We start from the raw sequence: 13182 nt of genomic DNA, 5'->3' as shown, positions 1-13182 counted from the left end.
CCTGGGCGTAATCTTTTTACTGCTATAAACGCATGTTCCCGCTATATTGGTAAATGAAAAAGGTAGATAGGTTACCTAACAATATGTAAAGTATCCACCTATATTAAACACACACACACACACACACACACACACACACACACACACACACACATATATACACACACACAGAATAAAGACCTGACTTTAAAAATATGTACCTGTTGGTATTTTGCAAATATTCTACATCGAAGAACAATAATTTTGTAACAAGAAAAAACAATTAAAAATAAATGACAATAGGGGCACCTGGGTGGCTCAGTTGGACGTCTGACTCTTGATTTTAGCTCAGGTCATGATCTCACAGTTTGTGAGATTGAGCCCTGAGTCTGAGTTTGTGCTGACAGCACAGAGCCTGCCTGGGATTCTCTCTCTGTCCCTCCCCTGCTCACTCATGCTCTCGCTAATAAACATTTTTTTAAAAAAAGAAAAAAAATAAGCAACTATAGTATTTTTCAAAAACCACTAATTACTTAGCTCATTTTTACCTTGGGTCTGTCTGTATGCCACCTCTCTCATATATACTGTATTATTTCCCAGTAAAAAAAAAAACCCGTATGTACTGTTACTGTGAAAACTACATAGCTCATATGCTATTTGTAGCTCTTGTAAATAAAAGTGATACTATAAAATATATGACTTGATCTATTCCAGAGGCACATTTCCAGGCTTTTCTCTAAGAGGTCACTGCAATCTAAACTGTGTAGGACCACTGTGACATTACTAACTGGATCACTTGCATCCCAAGCACTTCTTACTATAGCAAAATATTAATTATGGCAAGGTCATGGCCTTAACATCTAAAAATCACGGAGTTATGATTTCCATACAAGAAAATATATCCATGTTAAACATACACTTTGAGTTCTAACTGGCTCTCACCAAGCACTGATCTGCTTTCTGTCAAAATACACTGGAAGTAGTTTTTATTTTTTACTTATTTTTTAAATGTTTGTTTATTTTTGAGAGAGAGGGAGACAGAGTGCAAAGGGGCAGAGAGAGAGGGAGACACAGAATCCAAAGCAGGCTCCAGGCTCTGAGCTATCAGCACAGTCTGACACGGGGCTCAAACTTGTGAACCGGGAGATCATGACCTGAGCCGACGTAAGACGCTTAACTCACTGAGCCCCAGACGCCCGACTGGGACTAGTTTTTAAATGGATAGACTTTTAAAAGTCCTTTTAGTACAGTTCTGCCATAAGAATGTCCTCCTTATTTAGATTCCTGGTTAACCAATCTTTCACATTGCTGCTTTTCAAACAATCATGCTAGACAGCAAAACAAGAGCTCTTGACCAGTAAGGCAGGAGAACTGAGTATTTTTCTGTATTACAAACCCGTCTATTGGTGGAAATTGAGCCCATTAGCACATTTGCTCAAACTGTAACTTTTGGCCTATTTAAACACTTGATGATATTTTGATACAATTACCTGTGTCTTTTCCACTCCATACATTTGTATATGGCCTTCAGGGCAAGAACATTTTGGAGAGTTTTCTAGAGCATGAACATTTTTGCATGGTCTGTTTCGTACTAAAAACATGTATCTCCAAGACACTGGGCCACAATCACATAACTTCAGGACAGAATACAGTGAATTACATTCAAACACATGACTTGTCACTTTAATGCTCAACGCCAAGTACACCATCAAGCCACAGAGGACCAAAGTAAGTCACAAGGTAATGTTCTTGGACCTGCCTTTCCCTGTGCCGGTTCCCTGGAAATTTACAAGTTCTTTCAATGCAAACTTCTTCTACTCAGTACCATTCTTAAGACCTCAAAATGGGGCACTGTCAGGAAGGTTAAGTAAAGTGTGCAAGGAGTTTTGAGACCTCACCTGAGCTCTTTTGGTTGGTGACTGGCTTGCCTTCCTGAGTCACAGCGTGCTGGAACACATGCTGAGCACCCTGTACCGTGGCCCTCTTCAGGCAGATGTCCAGCAGGTCGTGGGTGGTCCCAACATTCTGGGCAAGTACGAACTGAGGGTCGGAGTTCAGTTTCTGAATCAGAGCAGCTACCTTCTCCGAATTCAGTCCTGTTGGAACACCAAATGGTATTGATAGTATCAAAAGGGGGCTCAAGAGGGCTGATCCGGAGCTCCCACAGCTTGGCTCTAACTTCGGAAGACCAGCCGGAGGTGACCCTTGCGGCGGAGAGGCCCCTTACCGGCGACCTCCTCCAAGTGCTGTCTCCCTCCAAGGCCGCTCCAGCCCGCCTAGAACGCTCCATTCCCGCCATCGCCCCCGGTCCCCGGCCCGGTTCTCTCCGCCGCCGGGCCTCTGGGGCCCAGCTGAGCCCCCCCGAGAGGACCCCGGCAGGGCCTCGGCGGGAAAGAGCGGCGCCTCACCCGCGTTGTTCATGGTGGCCACACCGCCCGGCTGGGGGAACGGTAGTTTTGGGGTTCTCAGGGGAACGCCGGGGTTACACTGTGGCTCGCTGCCTCAGCTGCCGGACCTGCCACTCACACACCGAACGCCAGAAAGAGGGAACCGGCCCGGTGGCGGAGGAGGGCTGAAGCCCAGAGAAACGGGGTCCGCGGAGGGACAAAACTCCCCCTCGCGTTGCTGAGTCAGCGCCGTCTGGGCAGGCCCCGCCCGGGGGAGGGACGACCGGGCGGGCTCCCGACGAGCTCCATCCCGCTCGCGCCCCCGCCCCACCTCCGCGCGGCCCGGGGTCGGCCCACGCGGCGCCGGCGCCCTAGCGCGTCCGGCTCGCGCTTCCTAGCCCTCGGGGCGCCCCAGCCGTTCCGTGCTGGATCCGGAGCCCGAATACTCTGGCCTTGGGGAATGGACCCATTAAGCGTTACCGGAAGCCTAAAGGGCGCTCGAGGCAGTAAGGCGGAGCTGAGGGGCCGCATCATTAAGCCCAGGGCTTAGGGTGGGTGGGCTCGTGCAGACACACACACAAAATGTTCCCAAAGGCTCTACCCGGAGGCATCCTTAGCTGACCATTCACTGCGTTTTCGATGGCAACTTGTTGCTTGGATTCTAGTCAGGACCAAGTTCTTGTATTTGAGGGGAATTTGGAACCACGCTCTTTCCCACCCACTCAGAAGCTACTACCACGGTTCTACAAATAAGACATCTGCTCGTTCAAAGAAAACTATCTATTCTGGGCTTCGTGGAGTCAGTGAGTGTTTCCTGCTTAGCCCAGCATGTACTGTGGGCTTAACTAAGGGGGATGACTGAGGTCAGTCTTATGCACCAACACTGTTTTGCCAGGCCCTCTACAAAACTGCAAATGAACTGCCCCCCTCCTCTCTGCAGGCTTTCAAGATAACTCAGCGATTTTCCATGGTTTTGAGATTGTGATGCCCTTTAATATTGTTTTTCGCGCTATGAAATCTAAACCCACTGGGATGCGACCCACAGATGATAAAGCAAATACAAATATATCTGCCTTATCGCTGAAAATCCCGACTCTGCTGCTGAGAACACTGAGAGTCTATTGTGGAACCTGGACTCTAGGAGCTATATTGAAAATCATCACTGGTTCTACAGAATTCTATTATCTGGAAAAATCCACACTCAGATACTAGTCATTTGAGAAAGCACAATCTCTTATGTCCCTACGGAGACCTAGCTAACATTTTGGGGATAGGATATTAACTATCTCCAAAAGGGCCCATGGACTATCCTGTTTTGAGATTCTTCTGATGGCTGAAGAAAGGGAACAGGTGGAAATTATGCTGAAAAAAGTACTTTCACAAAATGATGCCCAAGCATCTTGCCCAATTCAACTCAAAATTTTATTCATTATCTACAAGGTACCAGGCACGAAGCAAGCTGCTGATGATATGGAGACCAATAAAGCTTCAACTTCCCCTTAAGAAACTCACAGTGTAGTGGGGAAGATGCAAAATAACTTTTAGACAGTCGATAGTAGCATACCAATAGTACTGCAGAAACAGTGATGAGAGAGCTGTTAATTAGGGCCAGAAGCTCCTGAAAAAAGAGGTGACAGGTGAGCATAATCTTAGAATGGATGGGATTTTATAAGGCAAAAAAGAGGAAGGGCACGCAAGGCAGCAGCAAAGGCACAGAGCATTAAGGCACACAGCAAAATCATGTTGAAGAAACTGCATCAGAGTCTGATGTGGTTAAGAGCAAGGAAGGGTTTGAGATCAGGGGCGAGGTATAGAACTGGAAAGGTAGCTTTGGTCAGGATATGAAGGGTTTATATGCCATGCCCCAGCATCTGTAGTTTAACCTATGAGTAATTAGATGCCAAAATTGATTTTTAAACAAAGGAACGATGTGCTCAATTCTGTGTAAAGAAAGAAACCCAACGGCACTGAGGAGGGCGACTTAGAGGGGAGAGATTCTGGAGATAGAGAAACTAGTTAGAAGACTGTTCCAGTAGTGTCTTTAGAAAATGATCCTTAAATTGAGGAAAGGGAAGAGACACAGATAATCTGGAAGTTTTCAGCTGAGCGAGAAACTGGATCGTGGTGTCATTAACCAAGAGAGGGAGTACAGAAAAATAGGTATTTGGGAGTATGCAAGTAAGCAGGTAATGAATTCAGTTTGGGCCTTGGCAAGTTTGGGGCACCCACAGGACCCCCAAGAAGAGAAATACAGGAAGCAGATGAAAGGATGTCTAGAGATTAAGTAAGACATGCAAGTCTTGGAACCATGAAAGTCAACAGGTTGCAGAGGAAAAGAGAGTAAAGCAAAGAAGGGATGAGGACTGAGGATAGTACCCTGGGTGGCAGCATGCGGTTTTATAGGGTGTTTTCCAAGCTCTGCTTGCCAAGCCACGCGCTCTGGCCCGTGGCTGTCTTCAATCAGAGCATGCTGCATCTTTTACAGGTCATTACAAGGAAGCCATATGGAAGTGCCATTAACTCCAGTAACAGCAACATTTCAGGAATGATTAAAGACCGGGGAGCCAGCAGGAAAGGACAGAAAAGAGCAGACAGAGGTAAGAGACTTGGAGTGTTACGTCTTGGAATCCCAGGAAGGCAAGGAGAAGACAGTGAAAAGACTGAAAGCTACAGAAGAGTTTGGCAATTGGATCAGGGGCAGCCTTAGAGAGGGCAGCTTAGTGGAAGGGTGCAGCAGGCAGAAGCCACGTTACAGTAAGTTGAGAGGGAAGAAATGTTAGGGAAGCTCCTTCGGGAGGAAAGGAAAACTTATGTCTACCAGGAGGATGAAAGGCAGGAACCAGATGCCAGAAGGGTATAGTTGCTAAGATAAGGGCCTAGAAAAAGAGGAGTGATGGAATCAACAGGGTAGGTGGAGGGGACCAGTTTTACAGCTACTGCCACCCTTTTCATACCAATAATTACATTTCCCCACCCCATGCTCAGAGATTCCTATCGTCACTTTGCCAGGTCTCCTACTCTGCCCACATTGTCAGGGTGACACCCTTAAGTGCCAGCTTTCCACCCAGCAACTCACGCCCATACAGTCAGCCCCCATATGAGCACAGACAAGAGGTGTGGAAGAAAACTGGCTTCCCAGTGGGCTCACCCCAAATGACCTAGCCAGGAAGACATACATGTCCCCAAAAATACAATTCTTAGGATCTACCCCCTCTAGCTCCATCCAGAAGAGATGTTGTTGGGCCCAGTGACACCTCATGGAATGAAGCAACTAGAAACAATTCCAGTATGAAGTCCACAATATTAGAAAAGGAAATCTTTATAAACCCTGTGAAGTGGCATCACCTGCTGTTGCGGGTGTGCCTACTGCCTGTTGCTTCCATGGGCTGTACCCAGTTAAAGCCAACAGGACAAGTCTCTGAGCAAATTCTGCATCCGGGTTCCCCTTCTGCACTGTCCACCAGTCTTTGACAAGTGTCGGTTACCTGCTTCTACTTTGGCGGAAAAGACCAGGTTTTTATGTTGGATGGAAGTCTGGATTATTATCTAACACAAATATTTTGCATATAAATGTTGCCTTAACACTGAGGTTTGCTTTGGTCAGAAAGCCTCCTGGTATTGGGGTGCCTGGGTGGCTCAGTTGGTTGGGCAGCCAACTTCAGCTCAGGTCATGATCTCGCAGTTCGTGAGTTCGAATCCCACATTGGGCTCTGTGCTGGCAGTTCAGAGCCTGGAGCCTGCTTCGGATTCTGTGTCTCCATCTCTCTCTGCCCCTTCCCCAGTCCTGCTCAGTGTCTCTCTCTCTCTCTCAAAATTAAATAAACATTTAAAAAATTTAAGAAAAAAGGAGAAAGCCTCCTGGTATTTCATTACACCTGACAGTAAACTTCAGATGTCACATATTGGTGTCCTGCTGGGCCAAATTCAGCTCCTAGATGTATCGTTTGGCCTACATGGTGTTTTAAAATTGTTGAGCCAATATTTAGGATTGGGACATTTTGTATACAAATCTGGGTTACTGGCTTCTCTTGAAAATATTGTTTCAAAAAAAGTTCTTTTCCCCCACAATAGTCATTTCTCCATCAAAAGTGAAAAAAACAAAAAACAAGTTAAGGGGGCCCACATAATTTTCTTTTTTTAAATTTTTTTTTTAATTTATTTTTGAGACAGAGAGAGAGACAGAGCATGAGCAGGGGAGGGGCAGAGAGAGAGGGAGACACAGAATCTGAAGCAGACTCCAGGCCCTGAGCTGTCAACACAGAGCCCGATGCGGGGCTCAAACTCATGGACTATGAGATCATGACCCGAGCCGAAGTTGGACACTCAACTGACTGAGCCACCCAGGCATCCCCCATATAATTTTCTTTATATTGAGCTTTCTTGTTTCACTCATTTCCATTTATTACATTTATTTATATTTGAGTTTTTCATCCCCTGATTTCGGGTGGCCTAGGTGGAGTTTGGGAAGACTACTTCTCTCCTATACTCATCCCTACCCATAACCTCCAAATTCCTTCCTCCCTGAGATGTGCAAAGTCTGCAGGAGCTGACTTGGATAAGGCTTTGGATAAGATCAGATACTGGATCTTGGGACTTTTGGGGGCCCAGAGAAGCCCATATCCCTTCACTACACTTTTCCTCCAGATGAACCCATCTGAGTACAGGTAACTGGCAACTTCAGGACTTCTATCTTCCCTACTATTCCTAAACCCCATGTAGGCTTAATCCAACCCTGTTACCCCTCCTTCAGATTCAGATTTTAAGGATTTGACATATTTGACATCAATTGTAAATCATGTCTTTTTTTTTTTTTTTGAAACATTGTCCAATGTTCTAGAATGACATCGATATATCAGCAATATTATTCCTACTTCTGGATATGACATTTCTGCAACTCACTCACTGTTCTGGGTGCTAGCAATTCACAGAATATACAGGTAGAGGAACCAGCATATGCAAAGGCAAAGAGGCACAAATGAGCTTGAGTGTGATTCAGGAAAAGTAAGAAAGTCTGGACAAGTTTTACGAATATTTTAATTATACAAATTTGAAGTAGTTCATCATAAACTATTTTTTAAAGTTTATTTTATTTATTTTGAGAAAGGGAGATAAAGAGCAGGTGGGGAGGGGCAGAGAGAGAAAGAGAGAAAATTCCAAGCAGGCTCCCCAGTGTCAGTGCAGAGCCCCATGTAGAGCTTGAACTCATGAACCATGAGATCGTGACCTGAGCTGAAATCAAGAGTTGGGCACTTAACCAACTGAGCCTCCCAGGCACCCCAATTATAAACCTTTTTTTTTTTTTTTGAGAGAGAGAGAGTGAGAGAGGTCACGAGTGAGCGAGGGTGGGGAGAGGAGGAAGAGAGAGAAAGAAGCAGGGCTCACCAAAGGGGGCTTGAGCTCACCTGAAGCAGGGCTCATGCTCACCCAATGCGGGGCATAAGCTCTCCTGATGTGGGACTTGAAGTCATGAACCGTAAGATCATGACCTGAGCCGAAGTCAGATGCTTAACTTGCTGAGCCACCCAGGCACCATTATAAACTATTAATAACACCTTAGTGTACGCACAAAATTTGAAGCAATGTGAAGCCTTCACATGTTTAACATTTGTCAGAAATGGCATATTTTCAAAGCTGGTGGTGGCTCAGTGAATCAGAAACTACTTATGCTATTGCCACATGGCGGAGCCATTTTAGCTAGTAAAATAGTATCTTCCCTTCAATAAATTTACATTTATCACTAAATAGTCTTGCTAAATAGTCTTGAATTATAGATGTTTTAAATTTTGTGTAAAGTTTTCAGGTATGTATCCCTTCTCTAAAATTCAACTGCACTGGAATTTGGTGTGGCAAGACTAAACTACGGGGGTGGGGGGAGAAGATATATAGGTGGTAAGAAATAAGGTTTAAAAGACTTTATATTCATATTGTGAAGCATTTGGAAGATGATGTGTCTTTTATTCATGGGGATATTACTATATCCACAAAATTCCCCCATAGGTGGTAAGGAGAGAAAATCATCTTCAAGTGATATTGCCCATAAAGGCAATAGGTTAGTGTTTTATTTCTCCCAAATATTTCATTTCCCCCTCCCTTTCTTCCTTTCCTTTTTTCTTTCTTTTAGTCAATGGCTTGTTGAACATCTGCTGTTTGTCAGCAACTGTACCAGGCACTTGAAATACAAAAATGGACAAGACCTTGGTCCCTGACCTCAAGGAGCTTCAATCTAGTAGAGAAAATGAAAAATGAAAGTAATCATTATTTTTTGATTAATGCAAAAAATATGCATTGAGTACATACTATGTGTCAGGTGGGGCACCTGGGTGGCTCAGTCAGTTAAGCGTTCAACTCTTGATTTCTACTCAGGTCATGATCTTGTGATCCTGAGATTGAGCCCCTAATTGACAGAGTGTAGAGCTTGCTTGGGATTCTCTCTCTCTCTCTCTCTCTCTCTCTCTCTCTCTCTCTCTGCCCCTCTCCTGCTTGTGCATTCTCTGTCTCTCTCTGTCTCTCTCTCTCAAAATAAATAAACGTAAGAAACAAAAAACAAAACAAAACAAAAAATTACGTGTCAGGCACTGTATTAGATACAGAAATACACAGGAAAGCCAGACAGACAAAGTTCCTGCCCTCCTGGTGCTTACATTCTAGTGGGCGAGAGAATAAACAAATGCAGATGATTCCAACAGTGACATAAAGAAAATAAGACAGCATGACTTGATAGTGACTGGTCAGAGATGGCAGTAGCATAAAAAGCCCCTCCGAGGAAGTGACTAATACTGAATGGCAGTAAAGATCTGGCCATGGGAGGATCTCTGGGGAAAAATAGCAAGAAAAGGGGAAAGCAAGGGCAAGGGCCTCGGGAGGGAAACAAGCAGTGGCCAGCAAGGTCATAAAGAACCCAGCTTCTTTCCATCACCAGGATCTGCCATCCACAGTGTTACTACCATTCTTGGGCTTGTTCCCCTTGTGTTCCTTCTTCAAGTCTAGTGGGGGGGAAAATCTGGCTTTTTTTCACTTCCTTCTAGGAACTTCATTCACTTCCTTCTAAGAGTTAAGACCACCAGAAGCTTCCAGCAGATTTCATCCTGAATTGTATTGTCCACAATGAGGTCACATGTCTGTTCCCAAAACAGTCATTGGCTAGGGGAATGGAATTACCCCTACATCAGTCAGGCCTATCCTCATGCAATAGTTAATTCCCCAAACATCATTGCTTCTCCTGAGTGCAGGATGGGTGGGATGGCTGTTGGGCATCAAACACAATGTTCACTACATCATAGTAAGATGTTTAGATTTTATTCTAAGTGCGATGGAAAGGAGTGAGGGGACATGTTCTTGTTTATGTGGGTTTTTTTTATCTTTATTTATTTTTGAGAGAGAGACAGAGACAGAGCACGAGCAGGGGAGGGGCAGAGAAAGAAGGAGACACAGAATCCGAAGCAGGCTCCAGGCTCCGAGCCGTCAGCACAGAGCCAGATGCGGAGCTCGAACTCACAAACCGCGAGATCATGACCTGAGCCGAAGTCAGACGCTCAACTGACTGAGCCATCCAGGCGCCCCTGTGGTTTTTTTTAAATGTTTGTTTTTGAGAGAGAGAGAGACTGAGCACAAGTTGGGGAGGGACACAGAGAGAGAGAGAGAGGGAGACACAGAATCTGAAGCAGGCTCCAGGTTTTGAGCTGTCAACGCAGAGATGGATGCGGGGGCTCAAACTCACCAACTGTGAGATCGTGACCTGAGCCGAAGTCGGTCGCTGAACCGACTGAGCCACCCAGGCGTCCCCTGGTTTATGTTAAGGATACACTGAAGATATTTGTAACATATTTTATTAGGAAAAATAGTATTAAAAATATACACAGGGGCGCCTGGATGGCTCCGTTGGTTAAGCATCCAACTCTTGATTTCAGCTCAGGTCATGATTTCACGGTTCATGGGATTGAGCCCCACATCCCCTGGTGATGCGCGCGCTCTCTCTCTCTCTCTCTCTCTCTCTCTCTCTCAAAATAAATAAACAAAACAAACAAAACAAAAAATATATGTGTATATACAAAGAAGGGCACATGGTTGGCTCCGTCAGTGGGTCATGTGCCTCTTGATCTCAAGGTTGTAAGCCCCAAGTTGAGCATAGAGATTACTTAAAAAAAAATCTTTAAAAAATAAAAAATAATAAAATTAAATATATACAAAGAATTCCTAAACATAAATAGTAAAAAGACAAACAACTCAGTACAAAACAGGCTTTTTACAAAGGATAGTGGCATTTCACCAGGCACTTCACAAAAAAAGAAGCATGACTAGCAAACAGTCATGATGGAAATGCAAAAGAAAATTGTGATAAGATGCCATTTAATATCTACACAGGTAAAAATTTTACTTAAGAAATTTTTTTTAATATTTACTTATTTTTGAGAGACAGAACATGAGTGAGAGGGGCAGAGAGAGAGAGGGAGACACAGAATCCGAAGCAGGCTCCAGGCTCCGAGCTGTCAGCACAGAGCCTGATGCAGGGCTCAAAGCCAAGAACAGGAGGGAGATCATGACCTGAGCCGGAGTCCGATGCTCAACCGACTAAGCCACCCACGCACCCCAGACAGGTAAAAATTTTAAAGGCAGACATTAAAAAGTACTGTTGATAATTCTTTAAATACTGCTTGTAGAAGTATAAATTAATATTGCCACTTTGGAAAACATTTGTTAATATTTGTAAAATTGAAGTCCCACATACCCTGTAACCCAGCGACTGTTTTTTTTTTAATATATTTTTTTAACGTTTTATTTATTTTTGAGACAGAGAGAGACAGAAAATGAACAGGGGAGGGGCAGAGAGAGAGGGAGACACAGAATTGGAAGCAGGCTCCAGGCTCTGAGCCATCAGCCCAGAGCCTGACGCGGGGCTCGAACTCACGGACCACGAGATCGTGACCTGAGCCGAAGTCGGCTGCCCAACCGACTGAGCCACCCAGGCGCCCCCAGCGACTGTTTTTTAATGGTTCTTCTTCTTCTTTTTTTTTTTTTGAGAGGGAGAGAGAGTGCAAGTTGGGGGTGGGTCAGAGAAAAAGGGTGAGAGAGAATCCCAAGCAGGGTCCGAGCTGTCAGTCCAGAGTCCAACATGGGGCAAGATCATGACCTGAGTGTACATTAAGAATAGGACATTCAACCAACCGAGCCATCCAGGTGCCCCTATAATCCAGCAACTTTATTCTTGGGTGTATATTCCAATTTTTTTAAATGTTTATTTATTTTTTGAGAGAGAGAGAGAGAAACAGAGTGTGAGCGGGGGAGGAGCAGAGAGAGAGAGGGAGACACAGAAGCCGAAGCAGGCTCCAGGCTCCGAGCTGTCAGCACAGAGCCTGATGCGGGGCTCGAACTCACAAGCTGAGAGATCATGACCTGAGCCGAAGTTAGACACTTAACTGACTGAACCACCCAGGCGTGCCTTTGGGTATATATTCTAAAGCTACTCTGTTCAGTATGGTAGCCACTAGCCATTTGTGGCTATTTAATTTTAAATTAATTAAAATAAAAAAATTAAAAATCCACTTTCTCAATTGTAGTAGTCACATTCCAAGTGCTCAGTAGCTACACATGCAACCAGATTGGGTGGCATAGATATAGAACATTTTCATCATCATGGTAAGTAGTATTGGACAGCCAGCCCTGCCCTGGAGAAATTCTTGCATACGTGCACTGGAAGTCATAGTCAAAACTGTTTATCTGAGCATTTTTTGTGATTGCATAGCACCTGGAAGAATTCCAATAGTGAATCAACAAGAATTTAAATGAATTGTGACATAGTCATACAATGGAATATTACACAGAAGTGAAAATCAACATGGATGAATTTCAGAAACATAATGTTGAATGCAAAAAGCAAGTTGCAAAGCAAATGGCATTCAACTATTTTCTAAAATTTCAAAAACAAGCAAATTTGAATAATGTATTGTTTAGAGATGCCTACATGGTAAAAGAAATTTTTTTTAAATTTTATTTATTTACGTAATCTCTAGAGCCAACATGAGGCTTGAACTCTCAAGATCCCAAGATTAAGAGTGACATGCTCTTCTGACTAAGCCACCAGGTGCCCCCCCACCCTTTTTTAAGGGAGGCTCCATGCCCAATGTGGGGCTTGCACTCACTACCCTGAGATCAAAAGTTATAAGCTCTGCTGACTGAGCCAGCCAGATGCTCCAAGAATTAAAAAACAAAAACAAAAACAAAAAAACAAGGGAATGGGTGCCTGGCTGGCTCAGTCGGTAGAGCATGTGACTCTTGATTGGTTGTGAGTTGAAGCCCCACATTGGATGTAGAGATTACTTAAAATAAAATCTTAAAAAAAAAAAAAAAAAAAAAGAAAATTAAACACATTCAGGATGGTGTTTACCTTTGGGAAAGAGACACAGTCAACTTCAAAGGTATGGGCAGTGTTTTATTTTTTAAACTGGTGGTTGTTCACTTTATGGTTATACCTAATTTTGTGTATTTTTGTATATATGAAATATTTCTTCTTAAAAAGATTATTCTGGCTGTAGTGTAAATTATGGACTGAAGAGAGACATGAACATAAGCAGGAGACCTGTTAGGAGACAAGAATTTGCTCAGGCAAAAGGTGAATGGTGACCTGGATCCAGAAGGCAGCACTGATAAGAAAAGAAATGGATATGTATGGGAAATATTTTAGAGGCAAATCACCCTAACCCTAATCCTGATCGTCTACCATTATGCTCTGGTAGAGGTTTGTGCCATGTAATGTAGAGCATGGAAGAGGAATATCTAAGTCAGACTGGGAGCTTTAGGGAAAACTTCTTGGAAGAGATGA

General features: G+C 44.1%; 1 protein-coding gene across 1 annotated transcript in view; it reads right to left on the bottom strand.

The window, feature by feature from the left end:
• The window catches only part of BLMH (bleomycin hydrolase), a 45684-nt gene extending 43062 nt beyond the window's left edge, over window positions 1-2622 (bottom strand). The window contains exons 1-2 of the mRNA XM_030295148.2: window positions 2388-2622; window positions 1878-2075 (exon numbers count right to left, since the gene is read on the bottom strand). Of these exons, the coding sequence (XP_030151008.1) occupies window positions 1878-2075; window positions 2388-2400 (211 nt within the window). The 5' untranslated portion in view covers window positions 2401-2622. The remainder of the gene's footprint in view (window positions 1-1877; window positions 2076-2387) is intronic.
• Window positions 2623-13182: the final 10560 nt, after the last annotated feature.

Source organism: Lynx canadensis, chromosome E1 (genome assembly GCF_007474595.2).
Source record: "Lynx canadensis isolate LIC74 chromosome E1, mLynCan4.pri.v2, whole genome shotgun sequence".
Lineage (NCBI taxonomy): Eukaryota > Metazoa > Chordata > Mammalia > Carnivora > Felidae > Lynx > Lynx canadensis.
Note: the sequence above shows the minus strand (reverse complement) of the source record. Positions and strands in the feature narration are given on the sequence as shown.